Source organism: Leuresthes tenuis, unplaced genomic scaffold (genome assembly GCF_036924035.1).
Source record: "Leuresthes tenuis unplaced genomic scaffold, fLeuTen1.0.hap1 SCAF_7, whole genome shotgun sequence".
In the NCBI taxonomy this organism is placed as follows: domain Eukaryota; kingdom Metazoa; phylum Chordata; class Actinopteri; order Atheriniformes; family Atherinopsidae; genus Leuresthes; species Leuresthes tenuis.
In genome coordinates, this window is record NW_027325361.1 from 6,733,846 (window position 1) to 6,759,500 (window position 25,655).

General features: G+C 38.4%; 2 protein-coding genes across 6 annotated transcripts in view; one reads left to right on the forward strand and one right to left on the reverse strand.

Annotated features, from left to right (window-relative positions):
* The window catches only part of cp (ceruloplasmin), a 442,499-nt gene that overhangs the window by 259,311 nt on the left and 157,533 nt on the right, over positions 1-25,655 (forward strand). The window lies entirely within an intron of this gene.
* Positions 1-25,655, reverse strand: part of LOC140311610 (discs large homolog 1-like protein) — a 106,762-nt gene that overhangs the window by 67,288 nt on the left and 13,819 nt on the right. For 4 of the 5 annotated variants that reach the window (XM_072389018.1, XM_072389017.1, XM_072389016.1 and 1 more), the window contains exon 5: positions 5,941-6,063. The exons of the other annotated variant lie outside the window; for it this stretch is intronic. In XM_072389018.1, coding sequence (XP_072245119.1) covers positions 5,941-6,063 — 123 coding nt within the window. The remainder of the gene's footprint in view (positions 1-5,940; positions 6,064-25,655) is intronic. 5 annotated transcript variants of the gene reach the window in all.

The following is a 25,655-nucleotide window of genomic DNA, read 5'->3' on the forward strand; positions in this document are numbered from 1 at the left end:
GTGGAAAAGAGAGATCTTCTCCTGAGGCTGTTTCCAGACAGTGCAGCACCCAGCTCTCCCACACACTCAAACTCACCAACTCACTTTCTCTCACATACACACACACATAAAAGTATACACAGACGTACATGCATAGAGTGCGACTCCAGAATGGAAAACAACAGGCTGTTGCTGTGCACCAACTGAGATAAAAGAACAAAAAATAGAGGAGAGGAGAGAGATACAATAAGACTTGTAAATGCCCTAACAGCATCACTTGTTTACAGCTTAAAGGCATGCTTTAAGTTAGCGTGTGGCTCTGGCCCAAAAACAGTCAGGTTGTGTATAGGCAACTCTGACCAACCCTAAGAGAATTTACCACCTCACGACTTAAACTAAATAAACTCATAATAAGTGATATTCACTTTGAGTCATACAGCAAGGCTACATAGCTATCTTAGCCTCTCAGAGGATTAGCCACAGGTGGAGTGGGACCCCTGTCACAGCTTCTTCCTGTGTTTCCTTGGGAACAGTTTCTATGGCAACAGCTTGCAGTGGCCTAAAATACACCTGGCACTGGCTGGCTAGTGTGTTATTTTCTAATATCTGAATAGGTAAAGATTTTGTGTGCTTTTTATTTGCCTACTAATCAGAGCTGTCCCCAATATGACAGACAAATACAGCAGGCTAGATTTTCTTCAGTAGTATCTGTCTAAAATCGGCTTGAATCACCCCCTCTTTGCACTTGACTTCTGTGAAGTCACAAAATAAAAGAAACTATGACAACAAATACAAACAATCCAATAAAATCTTAAAACTGTTTCTTTTTTTTGACTCCATATACACACCACAATCACGTCAAGGTCCCTCACCATTAATTTTCCTTTAGATTTCGCTGAATGGGCAGTTACCAAACTTAAATGATTTTGATTGCAACTGTGAGGACAGCAACTCATATCAGAATTGATTGCCACAAAAAGAAAGGTTCACATTCTGTTAAGTGCAAGTTTTCAGTTGACGGTCTTGACTCTAGATTTTAAAACACAGCAATTATTGGATGACATTTTGTGCAGACATTCATAGCCCCCAGAGGATACTTCAGAGCTCTCAAGTTGCATTTCCATTCTGCTTTGTGCCAGCCCTTTAAATCTGTTTGCTTCCCCTCCTACTCTCTGTGTCCATGTTTGCTGTCTATCAATACAGCCAGATTACCAATAAATCTGCAATGATTCATATATTTATTCACATAAGTCTGAAGTTGTGAGCAAAAAGCGTCACTTTAAGACAATGTTTCAACCTGTAGTCTCTATTAAAGGAGTTCAGGACTGCTGCTCTTCTCTAGTGAAATCCTGATTTTATAACTGAAACATCATCTGACAAAATCACTGTCAAAGTAAGTTAAAGACCACATCTGTACAGCGATTTTGGCACAGTTTCCTAACATATCACAAGGACAACATTTGCATGTGCAAGGTTGTCATAAGAACTGCTGCCTTAAAATAAATTCATGACTTGAGCAGCTGTGAGGCCTGTGTGATTGTCATCCATGCCAGAATTCCCCAGTTTCTTCAGCAACTGACTTCATGAAGACCAAGTATGTGTAACTATGTGGACTGAGCTTGATGACAAATGACAACTTAATGCACCTGGATCAATCTCCATTCAGAAAAACAATATAACAAAATAATGTTTGTTTATGATCTGTGTCTTAGAATGCACAGCACATCAACATTACTTGCAATCAAATAAGCATACAAATAAAATCTGTCAATTTCAAAAAGAAGACAAGGAGTAGAAGAATAAGATGGACACCTGTTTTGGGGAGAGACAGTGACTGTCACTGAGAGGTCTTCTTGCAGAGACACACCTAAGGGGATGTAATGGGACACTGTTTTTGGACAAAAATATTTAAAAAGCCTTGTATGGTGACAAAGGCAACCAGGATTCTGATATCCTGTTTTCATGTGATTATTTTTCTTTGGTTTCCAATTTTAATTTAGCAATAAGTAGAATGTACAACAAACAAAAGTGTTTTGATAAGAGGAAGATACAATTAGCATTAATATCACAATAAACGTGAATTACAGAATGCACCCAGCTGCTTAAGCTATCACAAACATTAACTAATAACTTAGCACTCCTTCCAAATATGCTCTAAAATCCCAAAATGATGACAAATTGCAAAACTCGAGCCAGCAAAACAATAGTCCACAAACAAATGGGCGATCTCACAGTAGCGACATTTATCTTTTATATACAGTAGAAATGTATGCATGATAAGATCACAAAACTCCTCCTTTGACTTGTTCCCTTAAAATACATTTTCCAGTGTAGTCTTGGTCAAGTCTTATTTAATACAAAATTGTAATTTTATAAATTATGGTACCATTAAGAGTTAAACTGAAGAGAACAAATTACAACCACAATCCTGTCAATACCATTTAATAGTCATCTTTTATAACCAGCCTGACTGTGGCTCACCACCGTAACAAAAATACTGTACTAAGACATGTCAGCTGATACAGCAACAATGCAGTGGCACAATAACCATATCACAACCCTTAATGTACCTCTCTCTTTCACTTTTCACTCCTCTCCCTCCAGTCAAATGTCAGCCAGTGAATGCCAACTCTATAAATATTTCAGGACCAATTAAATAAAAGCACACATCATACATGTTTAATGCATGACTGCTGAGAGAGCCTAATTTTCCACTCTATCCTTTACATGCAGTCCATGGTGGTGACAGACAGTCTATCATACAAATGTCATGTTTGCTTCTTTAAAAAAGGATTTGCTCTTTTTTCTACCCTGACTGAGGGCCCAACATAGACTGAGCAATGACCTCCTTTGTGTTCAAGCTCAACTAGCTCTAGAAAGTCTGAGTCTGATAGCAAAGAAACCCAGAAACAATGCAATCATGTATGTGTAGCTAGATTCTATAATTTTCAATAAGTTCTATAGACAACCAACGGTGAAGGGTCTCTAGGTTAATTTTTGGAACAGTGGTGGTCAACCAAAAACTGAATGATAGTTGTGTACTGTTCATTTTGACAATGCATTAGCTACACTATCGCATGACTCTTCATAAATCAGCAGTAAATATTAGTTTTACATATTGTCAATATCCATAAGGAGGATGAGAGACAGTTAGAAGCACTGTAAACTAGACACCACACAGATCTATACTGTGGTCTATTCAAGCAGTTCCTGATCATTTTGGCTCCACCCCAGCCCTTCCATTAGATCCCTTTCAGATTCTGGTAAAGGACCATTTTGCAAACCTAAGGCTAGCTCTCCTGGTAAATAATGAACATGGAAAGGAATAGACGCAAAGCTTTGCAGAGCAAGCAAAGTGAAAATCACAAAAACAGAAATCCGCATGACAAATACCAGCAACATACCTTAACTGCTATTAATATCAGTCTGCTTTGATATTTGTTCAATTCACACCTGTAATGAAAACCACTTTTTCTGTCAAATATGTTGCTTATATAACTTAACTATGTGGGGAAGAATGATCACACCTTTAAAGAAAGGTTGTGCTTATTCAAGCTGCAGTTTAATTTCCTGAAAGACCTTGATACCATGTCATTCCTGATGACATCCTGTCAGCTGAAGAAATTTCAAATTTCAATCTGCTTAACACTAAAAGAGTCAAAGTACAATACTTTGACAAGTATAACACTTTAAGACCCACTGTAGGATGACACCAATGTGGCGATTTAGATGTAGTCTATACATGTGTGAATAACTATGAGCTACTCTGGGCCTCACAGCTAGTTTAAGCTAATTCAATGCTGCACTGTAGTTGAAGTAGTCATTACAGAACTTGATCTACTAAGTGGGTTCAAGCCAGTGTATATCTAGTGTATGTAAATATCCCTTTACAGCAAGTTGACTGTGCACATCAAAGCCATTCTTACATCCTATTACTGTATCAGTAAAGAGGGAGAGGAGATTGTTTTGGGATGAGTGAATTAGCTGAGTGGCAGGATGATTAACATCCAGCAACAAATCTGCACTCTGTCTCTGAATCTGTCTGCCTGTAATTCTCTCTTCATCCTATTTCTTGCCTCTCCCTGGTCCTCTCTGTCTTTTCATCATTCCTATATCTGCATTAGCTTAATGACTAAAAGCTACTAAGGTCTCTGAGTGGACTTAGTGAGTTTTGCTGTATGTGTATTAAATAAAGAGAACAAATTACTTCTTACTGCTCCATCTCATTCAGCCTCTGCAGTAGGCATAAATTTTGCTAGGGAGTTATTTAAAAGATTGGCTGTGCTGTGGTCCTTTCCATTGGTCAGACATGGTATTAATGTAACCTGGATGACCGCAAGTAGGTAGCTCTATGAATATATGTTGCTTTATAAATTTGTCACTTGAGTGACCGTCTCTGATCTACCTACACTAAAAGCAAAAATAAACACATAGCTGACATAACACGGCAGCAAACAGGACATCAGCAGGTCAACTCATGTTTGTGTAAAATCCCAAATACATAATAAATTACCTGGATGGAAATTATTTAGACATGGACATGTTTAATAGCTCCTTTGTTTACCGTCATAATGGGAATTAGGATTGAAGACGGGCAGGAGGTTCTCTGTGAGTGATACATCCTTTGAGTTTGGAAATTGTTGAAACTGCAAGAGTAGCATTCCAAGCATTAATAGACTCCTAGTCCTAGTTGAAATCCCCCTGCTTACGTGAAATTAAATCATGTCAGGTGAGCAGGTTGTCCATGAATGTGTCCAAGGACACTTACTGTAATAAGAATGTGTCCTGACCACCTCTGAATGTGACCTCAGTGATTACATCTGAATGAGTTCTCAATGGATCAAGAGGGCAGTCACACTTTACTTAGACCTTTCCTCTTGAGATCCACGTGTGATTCAATAAAACGGATTAATAAATTGATTTCAGACAGATCTGTATTTTGAAGAAACCACACTATTACCTCCTTGGCCTCTGCTGCCTCCTGCAGTTCATATCCTGCAATTACATGCAAACTGACTGGATGCAATATCAGCTCTATTTAGCTCTTATGAACACTCAAAAGACATGTGACTGGAAAGATGTTGGATAAAAATGCAATAATTTTGATAACTTGAATATATTTTTATTCAAGACTACTTGTTTTTCGTGAAGATGCAATTTGCAGAGAAACCATTTCTTCTAAAATGTCCTACATAACATCACAAAAAAAAGTACGTAAAACACAAGATACAGCATATCAACATATCCATAATCACAGCACTCACATGCTCTGCATTCACATGGTCCAGAGAATAAAAAAACGGACAATTAAAATAATGTTTTGGCTGTGGGATCAGGAGATTAGTGCAGTACAGACGAAAGTAATATGAGAATTGTTTCTTCAGTGTCCAACATGTAGGTTTTATAAATCAACAAGATAAGTTTATCACAGTAAAATTTACAATGCAATATCTGTAATTAACCTTAATGAAGAATACCATTGCAGGATTACTTTATATTCTTTCTCTAAATTAAACCATGGCATACTTTACTCATATATTCCTCCTGCTCCCCTTCCCTCCAGTTGTGTTTCTTTCCTCTAAAAATATAAACAAGTTTGAAGCTATTTTTCCTGCACGTACGATTCCCTCTGCCATCTGCTACTGAGACCTCTGGCACTTCGGCTCCAAATGCACATAGGAAAAGAGCCCTGTTTATGTTGTCTTCTGAAAACTTTGTTGACGGGAAATGCTACATGGGACACATTAAAATGTGGTGTAAAGGTATGATATCTGTGAATTTCAGCCAATACAAACACTGCAAATGAATCTCACAAAAATTAATAAATTAATGCAGAAAAACAGAATGACATGCCCAATCTAAAATTCAGCGACAAAAAACGACTGACAACGAACAGTGTATAAAAAAATTAAATAAAAATTAGACTTTAAACGCATGCGATGGGCACAGAGGCTGAATTACCTGATAGTAGGCGTGGCTTTGTGAATAGAGGGAGGAAAAAGGTGGGGCTGGGACGTCATTCAGCCTCTCTCCCTCTGGGTGAGGCCATGCCTCGTCATCAAAGGGAATCTCAGGTGATTCTACCTACAATGTACAGACAGAACTCAACATTGTGGAACACACGCACACAAACACTGCGGCGCAACAATATGTAAGGTGCACTTCGTGCTGATTACCGCACAAGTGATATTGTCCACACTGATAGACTTTTCAACATATAGCATTTCTTTCTGAAGGACACTGGTTAGAGCAAAAACTCGCTGATAATCAGTGACCATGTTATTTTACTTGTATGTGTATGGTTAATGGATTATCATGTAATGATCTAGTAATACAAAAACCTAGTATGTGTGCAACACCATTTTCCCACAAAATTGCGAAACTGTAAAAGATCTGCCCTTAAATAGTCTTACAAGTTACATTTTAAGAAAGAAAAATTAAAGAATTACAGAGAAACCTCTGTATGAAACGACAAGGTTGAAAAGTACTGAATGGTTGTAAGGTTGTAAGGCAACTGTGCATTGAAAACAATGTGGAAATCTATTTCTGAAATCACTTTGCAAAGACTCCTTAAAAGCTTTGCCAGTGAATACAGTTTGTGACTAGACCCACTGCCTCCACAAGGCAAACAAAAAACATAAACAAGACAAGGAAGGCTACCTCCCTCTCTGGGCCCAAGCTCAACTGATACCTAAAGGAAAACTGCCCTGTGGCAGAAAGACTCTAATTGTGAAATTCTTATCAGAAATCGTGGACACTGCCTTTTTGGCTGAAGTAGAGACAGAACTTGTTAACAACGCACAGTTAACAAAAGCCAGCAGCATCCTTGGAGATGTGGGGGAGCGATAGTGTGCATAGTATCACTAATCTGGACACCGATGAAGACACGATGACTGCTGAACAAAATATGAAGCTTTTGGAGTAACAAATGGTGCCATTCAGAGAATTTCTTTTTTTCAATAAATGCCTCTTTTTGCAGCAACAAAATGCCAAAATAGATTATGCACATATGTCAACTGGACTGCACTCGCAGAATGGGTGAAAAGTAATCCTTTTCAGAATAACAGAAAGTGTTGTCCTCAGTTACCACAGAATATTGTTAAAAGCATCACAATCCTCCCAACTTTTTTTTAAATGTGTCAAATTCTAATTGAAGACCCCCCCCCCCGCCAAAAAAAAAAAAGATTACTGACTTAACTGTCTATAATCTGTCAATTAACTATTTTCAATTGAACATAGAGTTATTATTATAGTATAATTATTATATGAATAATTTGCAGATAAGATTTTACACAGGTCCCAATTATTCTTTTTGAAAATGGTGTCGTACATAAGTTTGTGCTTATAAAAGAAGAGGGGCAGAGAAAGAGAGAAGGGAACATGTACATGGGGAGAGCAAGATGGTAGGTCCATCTGTCATCCAGAAGGAAGCCAGATCCAGCACCTGTGGTCACACACACACATACACATAAACATACACCATCTGGGAAGGAGGAGTTCTCAAAATAAACTGAATGCCCAAATAGCCCGGCAGCAACACACGCACACAAACACACAGTGACCACATACACAGGAGCTCTTCATCACAGACGTAACATGGACAGACAGGTGATAAGCTGTTGGAATAGATCAGTCTACAGACAGCAGTGATGATAATGATATTAATGATGCCATGGATATCTATTCCTTTTAGCTGTCTTTGTTCAGCAAGTGGGTGAAAGTGCTAAGACATGGCTATAAGTGACTAATTTTGTATTTGCAAACAAAATACAAGTGCTTTAGGCCTTCTTTAGCCTTTTCTAGATTTACACATAGATATATTAAAAGATTAATACATTATTCATTCGTGTAATGCTACACTGTCACAGTCACATTAAGAAAACACAATAATATGTATCTCGGTATATTGAGATGACAATCGCCTCTGTAACTTCAACAGAATTGTGGTGGATATAAAGAGATGAGTGGCTGATATCCTGTCACAAGGTGGAGCTACACAACAACTTTTCCCTAAATCAACACCATGAACAGCTTCTGATTTATCTGAAGCTTTCCCAGCAGACAAACTTTGAACTCGTAGTGACTGACAACTGAGTCAGTGCAGAGACACACACATGGCAACGTATAATGACTTGGAGCTGACACAGCGCAGATACACACACTCCGCAGCTCTGACTGCCAGCAATGTGCTGCGCAAATTTACCCACACAGAGATTCACGCATGCTACTACTAATAACATGAGAATAGATTTGACAAAAATAACACATAACACATGCCAGAATTGAAAAAAAAGGATGAGAGGATGAGGGAGAGGATGGTGATGATGAGACCAAAGCCGAACATGAAGAAAGGGGGAGAAGACAGAAGGAATAAGGCAGTTTTAAAATAATGGCAGTTTTAAAAATGACCTATTGCTGGTGAATTAGTGTGAGCTTCCAGAAGAAAAAAGCTGGGTTAATCAGCCTTTGATCACCCTCTTGGCTACCGTGTAATTATATGTGGTGGGAAGTAATTTGTCATTGTTAATTTGCATATTCTTCCATGATTTTGTTTTAAAGTGCCTGCCTGTATCTGATTTACCAAGAAAAAATCCTAATTCCTCAAGTAAAGCCTGCAATTCAGGATCATGAATGTAAAGCTGAGAAAAAGTCCATCAAAGAAAGATAACGTACAAATTGTGGAGCAAAATGAGGTGTGCATGTGTTCATGAATGAGTGTGCACGTGTGTGTTAGACAATCGATGAGAGACGTGCAGTCAGATATGTGACTGCTATGATCCAAGCACTAATCTGGAGACAGATACAGTCCAATAGACCAAAACAAAAAGATTATTATGCTGCACTGTGTGATTATAAATGAGTGTGTAATGACTGTGTGAGAGTGATAGAGGGGCAAAAGACTGAAAAACAAAGAAGGGGGCCAGAGAGACTCAAGCTAAGTGTAAAACAGCGATAGTAATGGGCCTCATTACTAAAAAAATGGGACAAGCAATTGGCTGAATCCCCTGTATGCACAGTTCTGCAAAAGTATTCTCCTGCTACAAAGAAAGGGTCTTTGCATGAAGGCAATTTTGGGCCAATGTCTTTGACTTCTCAGTACTTTTAAAAAAGACAATGGAAAAGTTGACTTCAATGACATCAGGTGATGGAATGAGGCCACATAACAGTCCAAATACCAAAGGAAAATCAACTGCTAAACATTCACAATATAAACTTGAGGCATATTTCAAGTACAGCTGGTTAGAGGTTTACATATAATTGTCATAGACATGAATTTTGTGGCAATATAGAGCTTTCTATGACTTTTTAAATTAATTTTAGATAAAACAATTATTGAGTTGTTCAGCTACAAAGACCAGAGGTATATCTGGAGAGGAAAAGATGAGCCACTCAACCCCAAGAACATTGTAACAACTGGCACCATCATGCTCTGGGGCTGATCTGCTGTCAGTGGAACTGGTAGATTACAGTGAATGGAATAAGAAAGAAGGATGACTACCTATAATACATCATATTAACTTCAACCCATCAGCGAGGCAGCTGAAGCTTATATACAACCAGGTGTTCCAACAGAACAACAAACTCACATCAAAACAGGCTGTTGAACGGATCATGAAAACTAACATTAAGTTTTTAGAACGTTAAATAATATAGACTGTGCTTAATGAATGGTGCTGCACCAAAAACAACAAATGTAATGAAACTCTACCCAGTCTACCAAGAAAGGTAGTCCAATACCCAGCAACACTTGTACGGAACTAAATAGTACATGTTCTTTATGTGTACTTTTCTTTTTATTCTGTATCAGTTTTGAGCCTGTGTTGATTTAAAAAAAAAAACTAAATTAATTAAAAGTGCTGCACCAAATCACATATGTTTCTTTTTCTATTCAAGATTTGTGTATTCATATATGTATATATATGTATTCATATATATATATCTATATATATATAGATATATATATATAGATATAGATATAGATATAGATATATATGTATTAGTGTATATAAATTCTAGAAGTTCAGCTTCTTTGCAATTTAAGTTTGGTTTACCACTGTTTCTGTAATACAATATCCAAACATGGCAACTAAAGAACTATACAACTATTTATGTGCATGTTTAGGCTTCTCTGACCATATGGTTAAGAAATGGAAGCTGGCAGAAATTATGTCCTTAGATAATTACTGCTGTGTTTTAACTGCCATAAACCAAAACCAGTTACACCCTTGCCTGAAGCAAAGTGCTTTGGTTGCACAGACGTAAGCAGACACAAGGCTTAAAATGTGTATATTTATACATTTAGCAGACACTTTTATCCAAAGCAACTTACATTGGTAGGCAGTCAGGGTAAGGGGGTCTTGCCTGAGGACCCCTACTGGAGGTAGTACCTTTTCATGCACAAAAGAAATGTATCACTTTATCCAACCAAACCTGGACTAATCCCTTTAAGAACGATGTTCCCTGTCACAAAGTGACTGGAAAAAACTAATTAAGAAAAACTAATCACCTCAATTCTTACTTTATACTCATATTTTGGAAACCTCAGGGCTATTTCTTTAACAATTTATTTTGAAATATTCATCAAGTGATACCATACTACTCAATAATGTGTGTATCAACATATAAGTCACTGAAAATGACTGTCTGGTCCTTAAATTCAAAGCATAACCTTTACCAAAAGAATTAACTAACTGTTTTATAGGTCAGTAGGAATATCTGGCTGCAAACACACACACATTTCTCACTTTGACACATGGACTGACAGACTGGCAGTCTCAGTGAATATGATGTAAAAGTGAGCCCTGACCGATGTGGGTGCTTTGATATACTGTTTGATATACTGGTGATGAGCCAAAGCCAAAGAGAAAGTCAGAGTAAGTTACCTGAGCAGGTGAAATGTGTGTGTGAGTGACGTATCCGTGAACGTGTTGAATCTGAGACAGCTGCCGCTCCGCCACTTGAACCAGCTCTGCCCCATGCAGGTCACCATGGCGGCCAAGAGAGCCATTCCTCCCTAGTGACCGATCCCGTTCCACGGTCCCGATGCTTCCTCTTCCTCTCTTCCAGGTCCCTCCTTCCCTCCCCAGTGTTCCTCCTTCCCTCCCTTCCCTCCCCAGTGTCCCTCCTTCCCTCCCCAGTGTTCCTCCTTCCCTCCCTTCCCTCCCTTCCCTCCCCAGTGTCACTCCATCCCTGCCAAGTGTCCCTCCATCCCTCCCAAGTGTCCCTCCATCCCTCAGCTCTCTGGTTACTCCCATTGGATGCTGATGGCAGGCGTGTTGGTGGAGTCTCGGGGCACCCGGTGATGCACCCCCTTCCTCTTCTTGATACCGATACTTCTATAGTGAGAAGGGAGGAGGTAAGGAGAGGAAACCCGGTTTCCAGGTTCAAAATAAAAAATGAAAAAATGCATATAAGGAGAAGGAAAAATGCAAGAGGATACAGGTTGGATAGATGGTTGGGAAGGTGAGATATAGGTAGTTGGGCATTAAGCAGGGGGGAAAAAAACACAAGAGAAGAGAAATGTTAGTCTTAAGGCAATTTTATAGCAGACCTAGATCAGAAATAAAGTAAGAAAAGAAGAGAGCATCATTACTGCAACCAGCCTGAAACGGTTTGGAAGAGCATGAGTGTATGTGTGCACATGCGTGTGTAATGATATATTCTATAGTACACTTTCTTTATGTAAGCTCATGGGCTGGTCCAGGTGTATACCCAGCATGGGAGTAATTGTTTCATGAGCTTCCTGTATTGCACATGCATGAATGCACCAACACACAAACACACACATACACACAGGACTTAAAACAGAAGTTTTCAGGCAAAATAAGAATCAAAACTGAACAAGGACAGTGAGTGGGAGACAAGCTTGCCTCAGGGATTGACTGTTTTACCCTCTCATCATCATCTCCCTTCTCATCATGCCTCTTTCCCTACCACATCTACCATTCTGACTCCCAATAGTCTCACTATTTCCTCTCCCTTGTCTTGTTTTCCATTCCCACAAACTCTTTTTGACTTCTATTTATATTCTTGAAAAAGTGTTACATTTTCTTTCTTAATCACTTTACTGTACAAAATACAGTGAGGGATTCAGTGAAACTGATAGGGGAGGGATGTAGGGTCTGTAGACAGCTGTGAATCAAACTAACAGCACAGCTGAGCAGCAGCCCCTTGGTGCACTGAATATAAATGGATAATTTGACCTTCCAGGAAGTAATTAGGTGGATGCAAGTAAACTAATCTCCAAGTATTTTTTCTGTTTAAATCCAAACTAATTAAGAGAGATGGTGGTGATTAAGATAAACTGATAGATTTTTAAGCTTTAAACTTTAAACTTGACTCATAGCACCGTATGAGTAACACAGTAATTTCAGCTTGTGAAACACCTCCAATTTATGGTAAATAACCTGGTGATCCATTCAATAAATTACAGGTTTTGGACTCACAGTTTGATCCTAACCCGTGGTTAAATTAAAGTGAGAATTTGCTGTAAAATGTGTGAAAAGACCGTTTAAAGGATGAATGGCTTTCACACATCAAAGGTCTGCCTTTGCACATCAACGTCATTGTATCAAACCACCACAACAGAGTGAGATCAACCAGAAGAGAGGCTTTTTGTTAAATAATCTTAAGTATCAACATTTCATGTCTAAATCCAAGAAAAGGGCACATTTTATGTACTGTATCAAGACACCCAAGTGCTGTGAAATGGAAAAAGACACTCATCTGACCACTATTTTTCTTAAAATGAATGCATTTTCTGCCTCTGATCTTTTTAGGCACTACTTTGTCTATGTGTTACATTCAAAAGTATTTAATGGCGACGTATCCAACCGAGCTTGAAATATTTTATAGTAATGCCGCATCACCTGTGATGTAATAGACCACTTTTACACCAATATTTGCTCATAAAGCACCTTTTTTGCAACCCTACTAGATGAGTTGTCTGTGTATAGATTATTATTGTGGTTTTACTTCTCTCTTCAAACTCAATGCAGACTGATTTGTATTTGACAGTTGCTTGAACCATGACAGCTGAGATTTGTGGTTAGGATAAAAAATGCACAGTAATTTTAGCCTGGAATCACTCAATGACAAGAAACTTTAGATTAAAAAGCAGAAGTCACTGGATGGTTTTTTTCCCTTTCTTTAACCTTGAAATGAAGTTTTGTCACCCACCGCATTGAGGTTTTCATCAGATTTTGTGTCACATGCTCATCTGGTTCATCAAAGGGGAGTCGTGATACATTATTAATTTGATTCATTACTAAGACATAAATGGATAGATGAGACATATACTTGGAGTAAACAGAGCCCACAGTACAGAAAAAGGTCTTAAAGATAAGAAATTAAAATAATCCAACCATTATTTCAATTTAGGGTCGCGGGGGGCTGGAGCCTATCCCAGCAGTCACTCGGGCGAAAGGCAGGGTACACCCTGGACAGGAAGCCAGTACGAACATAATAATTTACATTATATTGCAAAACTAGATCAAGTCAGAAATGAAAAGTTTCTAATTTAAGCATTACAGAGCTGAAAATACAGTAAGCAAGACTAATCTAACACCACTATCAGACAAATACAGCCTGTCGCTCAGAGATGAGATAGATTCACCTCCCCTGCAGAGAGCCAGACAGTCACACAGACAGTCCCATTAACATGACCTTCTGACCTCTCACTAGGTAGCAAATAGAGAACAAGAAAAAAATGTCTGAACATGTATTTATCAGTTCAGAAAATAAGACTCAAAAAGTCACATTCTCATGATAAAAAGGACAGTTCTCATCTTGGTTGGAATTTGCCTTAGGTTAAGAATTTAGACAATGTTGTAGGGTAACTACAGGAACGAGTTTGACGCTACATCACTAACTACACAGCCCACAGAGGTAATTAAACTTATCTCCCACGGGAGGAATTTAGAAATTTTGTGCAGTTTGTGCTGACTGAACAAACCTAGTTACTGTTTTTTGCACTTGTTATGAATAATTTGTTATAAAATCTAATGTATGATTAATTTAAAGGACTTTTTGTGTTTACACATGCACACTTTCACAACAATTCTGACAAAATGGTGTGGACTTTTATGTCCACATCATTTATAATCATAGCTTCATCAGCGTATGGGACATTGCTGCTGACTCTCAACTTGGTCAGCAATGCAAAATCTATTCTGCAAATTATGTTTGGAGGCTGGAAGTGGGCGACTGCTTTGCACAGGGGAGCACAGAACACCACAACACTTAATTTTTGTGAAATCATACAGACATCCCCCCCAGCTTCCACTGCTCCATACCTTAACCTCATTTAGGCTTGGAGTGGGTGTTAATGCAGCTCTAACAAACAGAACTGATCTGACCCATCTCACAATCTTCAGAATATAATTTCCTATTCTCCTCTCGCTATGATCTTTTCATTCACTGTCCTCTAAGTGAATGAAACTAATAAGTCAGAAGTGCCTCACAATAATGTGGAACACGGGTTGAAAAGCAGGGCACTAAGACCGTGAAAAGAAGCTGGCGCACACTGTTGTCACAACACTACATCTACTGCCCTCTGCACTCACATGTACGCGCACTCATGCGTGGAAATACTCAGCCATAATACCAATATTTGGTGTTTAATTGTCACATGGCAGAAGTACATAACTTAATGAATGAATGCATGACTGAACAGATGCCTAATATGTCTGTTTTTGCATCCCAGTGTGATGGTTGCTGCAAGGTTGACTATCAAGACCCGAGCATTCCTAATCAGCACTATGCCTGCAGATTGCCCGCTGACCACACGCACACACAAACAGAAAGACAGGCATGAACACTGTGGCTGTCATGTGTTAGTGTGTCAGCCAGTCCTGCATAGCCAGAGAAACGTGACTAGATTGGGAGCAGATTCAGCATCCTGGTACATGTGTATGTGTTAGAGTGTATGTGTGGGTGTGTGTGTGTGTGTGTGTGTGTGTGTGCGTCAGAGTAAAGCCAGGCGTTAGTCACGCTTGGTGAGATATGAAAGAGCAGGGGATCCTCTGCCGTAAGGAAATTCTCGCGCACACACACACGTGCCTTCATCTTTCCCTCTTCCTCTGCATCTTTCCATTCTCCTCATCTTTCACATCACACTTTCATCACTTTAATGCCTTATATGAAAGCAGAACAGAAACACTTATTGTCAGATAACAGCTGATGACGAGATTCATTTAGCAACACTGACAAAGTGCCAGTAACATAATTAAATTAATGGACACATTTTTTTTTGTGAAAACCTGTGTAAAAATGTTATGCCTTCTGTGCACCACTGGCCAATTTTCTGCCCAAAACATTGTATAATTTCATTGAGTTCTACAACTAAAAGAATAATTTAAGAATAAGAACAGGAAATTTATTTGAGAACCGATTAAAACAAGCAGGCTATCATATCTGAAATATTTTCATTATTTTATAACAAACAGAATGGCATAATATGTAAAATAGTGAGAATCTGGTTTAAATTAAGGTTTTTAAACTGACTTCAGGCTTTCAGCCAGTAAAGTGTCTTCAGGAAAAATACACAGACCTTTGCAGAAATAGAGGAACAGATTCATCTATTTTGAATGTGCTCAAATGTCTGACCTAGTTAAGGTGGGTTTGATTTATTTTCTCAGGCACTTAAACAGACTCAGAAATGGACATCATTGCTGGCAAGGTAAAAATGAATGTGGCTCACCCTCATGTATTTAAAATGCACTTTCCTCTTTTCTCTTTTTCATTTAGGTTTATTGTCTCTCTCCGTGTTCCCTGCATTCATATATTGTCTCTCTACGTGTTCCCGGCATTCATATATGATTTTAATCAAACTATAAAGTGTCATTTAAATCTGATCAGTTCTCATTATTATTCAGTCTGTCACTTCCATTTAAAATACTGCTGCAATTATATGTGAAATATGCTTAATGTGAAAACTGACTTAAGTAAGCTTGTGCAAAATGACTACTTGGAAAATATTTGCAAGTTATTCTGAACTAAATTTCAGCTAAAAAAAAATAGGATGCATAGGAAATTAGAAATAGCGTCATGTTAGTTTGTGTCTGTCAACTGGTCAAGTGTTAGTTTACAGTCTGTCCAGACTAATAGAATAGAATAGAAAAATGCTTTATTCATCCCCAAGTGGGGGAAATTCAATATTGAAGAGACTAAAGGAGTTAGTCGGCTTGTTAGGACCTGCTTGCTTTGATATAACCAACAGCAAACGAGTACGGTGAAACCTGACCTTTTAATAACCTTCCCTGATTTTTGCGGAAGTTTTTCCCAGGTAGACACTTTACTTTTGGTTTTAGGTCCACAGTTTACCAATATTCCAAATATTCAGTTATCAGTTTATCGGGGTGACTTCCTCTTGAGCTCATCTTTCTCTTCTCTGTTCTGTGCTAACACACACACACAGCACAGACTCCAAAACACAAGACTGATTACCTTTTGGAAAATGAGCACTCTAAATCCATGATTAGCTTGCATCATTACATGCCCATCAGGGAAAACTGATTATCGGGGGTGTAGAATTGAACCAATTTAACATTAAGGAGGAAATTACATAGATATTTGGATCTCTTGATCAAATATAATGTGTCATAAACTGGTTGATTGCCCAATTATATTATTCAAATCAGGCTGAATAAGGTTTAGCTGTAGATCCAACACACAATAAAAAAAAAATCTGTTAAGCATTGATTTAGTACAGAAATGCTATGACACATCTGAACACTCATCTCAAGAGACATCACAGTGAATTCCTGATTGCTGTACAGCTAGAAAAAGCAACAACAACAAACAAGACAAAGCCATGGATAGTGAGGAGTTTTTTCCACCACAACTCCAACACTACTCAGCATGGTAAAAGGTAATGAAGCATCCGTTGCCCAATTTTTTGCTGAAGATTTACAAACTTGCACTGTAGTCACTCACAGTGAGGGCTTTCCTGATAAAATAACGTAGAGCTGCGGTAAGAGATACCAACTAAACAGTATTTCAGAGTCAAATATGTGGCAAAATCGTATATCTAAGTAAAAATTGAAGTTTAAATGTATGATGTTTGAGGCGGCTGTAGCTCAGGAGAAAGGGTGGCTGTCTATCAATCAGAGGGTCAATGGATCGATCTCTGGCTTTCTCAGCCAGCAGGCTGATGTGTTCTTGGGCTAAACACTGAACCCCATGATGCCTCTGATGCATTCATCGACACAGGAGTGCGTGTGATAAAGGAAAAAATGCATTGTGTAGTCTGTACTAGACCTGTTACTATTTTTGCATATCAGTATTAAATAATCAAATAGATCATGTGAGTCACATTTGATCAACTCATTAGGAAAAATGACAGTTGCTTTCCTTACAAGAAGTTTGTAACTGTAAAGAACCTGATAGTGTCACCTTAATACCACAAACAAAAAAATAAAATATGTTACGGTTTAAATGTACATGCAATGACAATCCAACGCAGCTTCTTTGAATTTAAAAGAAAAATGCTGAATTACTCCCAATACTGCACTGAGTACTGCAGTATCTGAGCATGGCCCCTTTCAACAAACAAACTGATGTCAATCTGTGAATGGATCATAGTAACAAACCAACACGACTGTCTCTAAAAAATCTCTTACAGACTGCACAACTTCCTGTTATCCCCAGGATGCATTTGCTTTTCACCCTCCTCAGCTCTACTTCTGAAAGACGAAACTACTGCTCTTACTGTGATTCATTTTTACGTTGATTTGTTCTCTCTCTCTTGAGCTCCAGTATAGCAGTTGTCTCTCGGCCTGGCTATATCTAACAGGCTGTCATGGTGAGGTGATCTAATACGACAGAAGTGGAGTCCATACAGATTATTATAGCCTCTGTGCTGCACTAGACAACAGCATACCCAAGAATGCATGCACTCTCAAACAAACAAGTCCTATGGTCTTACTGTATCTTCTTATATCACACTGTAACATTTTTTATACACTAAATACTCTCCTCTCGGCTTCAAGGTTTCTTCATTCAAAAAACTCTTTTATGGTGTCTCTCTCCCCTTTCTTCAGACCAGATCAAGTTTTCACAATCCTGTTAGGTCAACTTTATAGACCCATTTATGAAGGCATTTTTGGGTTAGCTGTGTTTTTAATGACTATTCACAGATGCAGCAGAGTGCACCAACACTTCCTCTACATCAAAGGAGCAGCTCCTTAAGCACATGTGTGGAACTTAATATTTCATATGTTGATTTTCCACTCAGCAGCTTCAGAGTACTTTGCAAGATAATGCTTGTCAATTTTAGACTAAGCTCATCCGTTAAACAGAGGCTGATGTTACGTAATCAGCGAGTTAGGGTATTTGTGAGGGATATGATGGTATCTATTTAATAATGGGTTAGAGATATCATAGAGCTGGTCAGGAGGTGAAACCTTTTACAGTCATAATAGAATGATGGTGACAACCGCGACTGCTAGAATATGGCTCTACTGTATCGACAAATGTACATTTTCAATCAACACTAATTCACTGAGCGCACAAATTCTGTTGGATTATCTACCTGCTTATCCAGTTAAAAGTTGGAGGGTTTGGAGAATAGTCATGCTCCCTGTGATACCTCATCACTGTGCTTCAACCAAAGGCTAATTACACAGAAGACCAACGCTGACACAAGAGGAATGCGAGGGCTACAGGTGTCAGGCAGTGAGGACTTTGAGTCGTTGCTAGACTTAAACTTGCTCTACTTGGCGCACCTTAGTACTACACTGTTAAACTGCACTTAAGAGTAGAAACAACTACAAAAATCTCTCTAAGATAAATGAGATGAAGAATCAGGACACAGTCACAGCTTTTTTAGTGTGTTTACATTGATTTTGAAAGAGTAAAATAGTAAATGGTCCACACATTACAGCATCTATTTAACCTTGCCCAGGCTGTACGAAGTGCTTCATGTGTTTTACAGTGCTTCTTATCATATAATGGACTCTAAATTCAGTATTCAACACTTTTCCTCTACAATCACACACATATGAAACATACCAGGAGCCATGCAGGGTTTGGTGTCTTTCCAAGGACAGGTGGACGTCAGATCAAACCGCTGACTTTCCAGTTGGAAAATTACCCCTCTACCTGCACAGCCACAGCCACCCCAAATGATTTTTATTAAAGTGTAGGAAATGTCAAAAGAAGAAAGAAAGGTTTTTGGAGCAGTTAAGCGTACTACTGCCATTATAAGCAAAGAGTGAATGAAAGCAATGCAACAATGTTTGTTTCCTTGGTAGTGTTTGGATAAAACTGTATCTAACTTGATTTGTGACCCATTTGAACATTTCATTGATAAGATTCAAGTCTTGACTACTAGTTTCACATCTTATTTCGTGCAGCACAATAGCCATTGTGTAAATTGTGGTCCTGCTTCAAATTAAATAAACAATAAAACAAAGTGTGCTTCAAGGTCAGACTTTTGACGAGCCATTGCCCTTTAAACAGGCAGTTTTCTTGGTTGTTAGTCATATCCAACACTCACTCATACTCTCAAGAAACTTCCAGAGGAGTAAAATTGCAACAGCTAACTGTGACTGCATGCACTTATTATACACAGTCAATGATTATAACACGTACAGATGGAGAATGATTTCCTGTTCTATCGAAATGCCTACATAGCAAATACTTCTCATCCTTCTAAATGTTCAATAGAAACAACACAATGTAATGCAGAGACTATCGTTAATAACCAACAAGTAGGACAGATACTATGTCTTACATCATTTTCAAAGTAAATCCACAATGATTGTGATCATCGCTACGTAAAAAGTACATTGAAAAATCATCTGAGTATAATTTACAGAGCAAAAAAGAGCAGTGAAAAGAACTTCCCAAACATGATCCGCTGCTATTTTCTTTTCTTTTTTTTGTGTTTTCAAAAGGCTTGTGAATAATGAAAATGATCATTAGTTGCAGCCAAAATCCAGGAATTCTATCATAATTAATGTAAATATACAAAGGTTGTCAAACTTAATTTAAATTAATTTGACTCCAATCTTAAATTTGACCCACAAATTAATGCAGTAGTGAAAGCAAGCTTCTGCTGTGACCTGGAAACAGCTATCCATGCCTTTATTAGCTCAAGGTTAGATTACTGCAATACACTGTACATTGAACTTAGCTAAATATCTCTCCACCACCTACAACTGGTACAAAATGCTGCTGCCAGACTCCTAATTAACACCGGTAGACACGACCACATCACACCTGTACTTTACTCCCTCCACTGGCTACCTTCAAAATTTAGGATCTTTGTTATTTGTTTTCAACGCAGTTAATGGCCTTGCACCTCCCTACGTCAGTGCAGAGTGGAGAGCACTCCAGCAGAATGGAGAGCATCTACTGGAGGTTCCCCGGTCCAGGTGTAAGCAGTGGGGTGACTGATCTTTCGCAGTGGAAATTCCGAAATTTTGGAATACACTGCCCTCTGATTTACGTACCACCACTGACCTACCTCAGTTCAAAGCCAGATTAAAAACATACTTATTTAAACAGGCTTCACTGAAGCTGTGGCTCACCTTTTTGTTGTTGTCTTGTGTTATATGTGATATACTTTTAAATCAATTTCTGGAATTGTGAAGCACTTTGGTCAATCTCTGGTTGTTATAAGGTGCTATATCAATAAATGTTGATTCATTGATTGATTAATCAACAGTTACATTAAAGGAACAGAATGCAAGATAAATTATATCTAATAGTGAAGTTCCATATTGCAACCAACTGAACAAAATATCCTTACAAGTGTGTATGTGAAACCACTGTGGTCAAATAAATAAATAAAAACAGAAGAGCCTGCTGTGGAGCCAGTGTTTAGTTTGTTATTTCTGGACTGATGGAGGTACAACATGGCAGACTGCAAGGAGGCAGACCAGCATTATCATGTGTCTCATTCTAAGGCAATGAAAGCAAACTATTAACTTTCATCTGATTCAATACTAAAGAAAATGTAGTTTTGGTAGATCCCTCCAAATGCCACACAGAAGAGCTTTTAAGTGATTCATATTAAAAAATAAAGAAAAAATTAAGCATCAGGCAACACAGCTGTAACAGAGGCTCCTACAATATGAAATCAGACAGCAGAACACAAATGTACCTTTCTCTTTTGCTATCTCCACTTTTCTAAATCTAAAAACAATACATACTCACACAGATGCACACACAAACCTCCTCAGCAGCCTTCTCTCATACTCTGCTGCAGGCTACTAACTCTCACCATAGTTTACCTCAAACATAAGACCCTTAGTCATTACCCCTTTTCTTTACTATCTTAACACATTCATCATAACACTTCATCAGAGTCTTTCACTCTGTGCATTACTTTAACTCTACCCACTGCATGTCTTTCCACACTCTGTAATACTAACAAACTCACAACACAACAACACACACACAAAACTCTCTACCTACCTTGCATCCAAACATCAGAGATATGGTGTTGTTGGTGCATGCTACTTTGCAGTGGCACAACATGTGGCTAATGTTAGCTAGCTGGTCCCACACTGGGGGGCATCCTAGCCTTCATGCACACTTTTCACACACACACACCTCCACACACTCCTTCACCCTTACACACGCATGCACATGCATGTGTTCTATCAACCACGCTCCATCCCGTCCCACAATCCCCCACTCTACTAGCCCACCCCCCACCCCCCACCGCTTGGCTACAGTCCTCAGCTGTGGCAGGCCAGCGTCCTCTCCCTCACGCTCTTTATCGCTCTCATCATCATCATCATCTTCATGAGTGTAATCCTCATAGCTGGTCAGGATGCAAGGAGCAACATGGTCAGTGTCTGCCCATGCGTCAGTGTGTGTAAATGTGTGTGTCAGAATGTGTTAGCACGTGTGTGCTCAGTGTGTTGTTGTTGTTGCCAGCATCTGTGTGTCAACCTGTCTGTGTGTGCACAAATATGTGTGTGCATTTGTGTGCGTGTGTGCATATAAGTGTATGTGGTAGTCTGGATGTGTTCAGAGATGTCCTCCTCTGCAGCAGCAGCAGTCCCGGTCCTGTGTCTCCTCTGTCTCTATCTTTGTGAGTGTTTGCCTCCCTCCCTCTATTGCTGCCCTTCTCCCTCTCCCTCCCTCTCCCTCGGTTCGCTCCACTGACTCTCTCGGCCCGCCTCTCCACACCAAGATCGATGAGAGATACAAAGAAAGACACAGAAAGACCAGAAATTTGCAACCAGAGTTGGAGATTATAATGTGTCTTCCCCTGTTTCACATCTCAGACTCTCTTCCTTATGTAGAAATTGTTGTTTTTATGTATTCATACACCCCAAACCATAAAAGCAATGAAGAGGAGTGGGGAATTGCTATAGTATAATAAGTTCTAATTAAGATTGACTTGACCAAATATCAAAATGGTGGAAAAAAATAACAGTGGGAAAATACAAAAGAAAAAAACACACAATCCGAAGAAATAACTTATTATGAAATATTTCCACTCTGATCAAAATGCTTCAATAGTGGCACCTGCTGGACAGGTAGAAGGAGAAAACGTAAACAGTGAAGAGTGGTGGTGGGATGGGCAGAGAAGGGCAGACTCTTGCTGTCATCTTTAGAGTTCATCTCTCTATATCTGTTCATATACATATTTATATGGTCAAAACACATAATAGATGTTCTAATTGAGGGCATCCTCCCAAATCAATAAAATAAATAATCAAAAACTTCCATCTTGCACATAGAGCTTGTTGTAGAAGCTCTAAAGGGCTCTTGAGCAAACAACCAGAATGAATTTGAACTGAGGAGAGGTCAGCAGTGGGAAACAGCTGGGAGGTTGATGAAGAACTCTGCTCTGCTGCAGCAGCCTCAGGCCTTACTGCCTCAACTGTCCAGATGCTCAAGTAAGACAAATGTCCCAGCTGAGATTTACAAGTGTATGCATTGTGAGATTAAATATTCTACTTCCATTTATTATGATATTTAGGTTTAGATCCAAAACATCTGTAAGTGCCAATAGGAGCTGAAGTTCTAGGAACCCCAGCACAACTCCGGAAATTATTCTACTTGCACTTAGCCAAATAAAGTCTAGGTAAAGGATTCAATGAGTAAGGGTAGTTGAATACCCACTTCAGAGATGAGTGACTCATTTGTAATATGCTCTGTGAACATTAATGAGGTGGGTCACTCAGCACTGGAACTGAAAAGACTTAGCTTTTTATACTTCAGACAGTTGTCTAATTCTTGAAATAACTAAATAAGAAGGGAATTCAGAATTACCTATATTTTCATTATATACTGTATATTATATCCATAAACAAAATGTAGCAATGTGCAGTCATTTAGAAATTCAAAGATGGGAAATTCAATTGTTGCAGTGTTAATAAAAAATGTAATATTCATAAATGGAAAAAACAGAATCAGACAATAAGGACAACAACAACAAAAAAAGATTATGTATTATGTATGTATCTTAAAGGAGTCCATTCTTCTGCCACAGTCATAATAAAAGGAAAACAAGCTGTATCAAATCATTAACATGTATATCTGAATTTAATCAAATCATGAAGCAAGCAAAGATTCATAGCTGTAACTTGCATGCTGATATGTAAACTCAGTGGCAATCTGTTCTTATTTTTATCAACAGCAATTTTTGAAAATTAGCCAAATTAAAAATACATGTCTATTTTTAATCTAAATTTAGATTGCTATTAAGTAGGCAGCTAATGTAAAATCACCTGATGCTGAGTGTTAATGTTCCATCTGTGTGCTCCAGTTTTTCTAATTCACCAGACGCCACTAATGTGGAAGGAAGGAGCAGATAGAGAGAGACCCTAGAGAGGATGAGTGAGACATAAGCAATGTTATTATATCACCCTGAGTAAAAGGCCATGATACCCATACACACATATGTACACATGGTTGACTTGATAAATTGACATCTGAACTCGGCACTGCTGAGTTGGTGTCAGGAAGACCACTCTGGCACTGAGCCATTTTAAACAACAGTATGATGTTAGAGTGGAAGAAGCAGAATAAAAACAAATATGCTCAGATATTTTTGTTGCTGCGTCAGATTAGCTTTGATGCTACAGATTAAATATCTTGTTGATAGCTGCCATTCACACAAGCAAAAAAACAGCCCAACATTAAAAAAAAGAGAAAAAACAGAATAGCAGACACAGGGTTTTTGTCATGGATGTGTGCTGCCTCAGGCACTTGTGAGTACAGTCTGAGTAACAGATAAAAGAGTTTCCTCGCTTATCAGACATAAAAACACTCCACAGCAGGTTATAATACTCTGAGATAGGATTGTCCAGCTCATAGCAGGATTTATTTCACTGCAAAAACTGCAAGTGCACTTTTGTCATTTGTGTACAGTAAAATTTTAAGTGACCTTGCACATATTTGGTTGTTTCAATCCATTTTTGGAGGATGTCCCACTGTGTTGCATAAACAGCCGAGCAACCTTTTTTGCTGGATGACCCTGAAGGTTTTTACAAGAGACCTCTTTGATGGCACCCCTGCTATGTCTCTGCAAAAGCCAAATTAAAATGAGAGGGCTGTGCTTTTTTTGGTTGGACTGAACATCGCCGTGGGTGTAGGTCACTGGCAGGACATTATTTCTGTATACAGTTATCAAATGTAAAAAGGGGAATTGTGCCAGTTTTTGCAATGTATACAAAGCTTTCTAATCAGAAGCATCCAACAAACTCTTGATCCATCCTGTGTACAACACATCTAATCCTTTTTAAGATATTGTCGATTTTACAATAAAAATGTTTTGTCAAATACACTTCATATTAAAATGTACTGTTTTGGCAACATTTGATGTAAATATCAAAGAAATACTTAAACACTGTGTTAGCTTCATTCAACTCTTATGGTAAGGTCCAATTTGCCATCTCCGTAAGCATAAAACCAATATTAAAGTTCCTGTTCACCAAATAAATAAAATAGCAGACAAATCTCACATACCTGTTGAAAGACTATGTCTCTATATTTATGTACTTGTATTTGTTCTTAAGTTCTCTGTGGGCTAGTATTTGCTCTGTATAATAAGGAATACATTTTGCAGCTGTATAACCAATACGACATCATTGGAGATTACACTAAACTTCAGTAAACAGCTATCAGGAATTCCATTCCATTTCCCTTGCTCCGATTTTCTTAAAATGTCTTTTATATCTACCTTTAGTTTTTGTTTTGTTTTTTCCCCTCAGGCTAATTCTTGTGCTGTAAAAGGCCATGTAACTTTGCAGTCTTTTTTAATACGGTTTCTTACTTTTCCCTTTTTAACCGTGCATAATTACATTGTAACTAGACACAAACCGCTGCTTGGTCAAGAGCCTTTTACACCAGAAGATACTTATTTACTGATGCACACGGATCTGCTCTAAAGCTGCATATTGCCAGTTATTCATCTGATATAAGTAAAACAGTGGCTGCTACAACTATCAAATGAGAAAAACACAATTTGATAATGTTGAGTTTTCAACATGTAGCACTGATAACATAAGGAGGTTGGAGTGGGGGAGAGAGATAAACACATGGGTCCTAAGAAAGAAACTGAAGTGTGACTTTGACTTCCTTTGCTTTTCTACTGTAGTAAAGTGTTGCACATTAAAAACTTACATGATTGCTCAATAATGATAACATCTAATTACATAAACTCAAGAGTTTAACAGTTTTAATTTTTGTGAGTGCTGAGCTCAAGG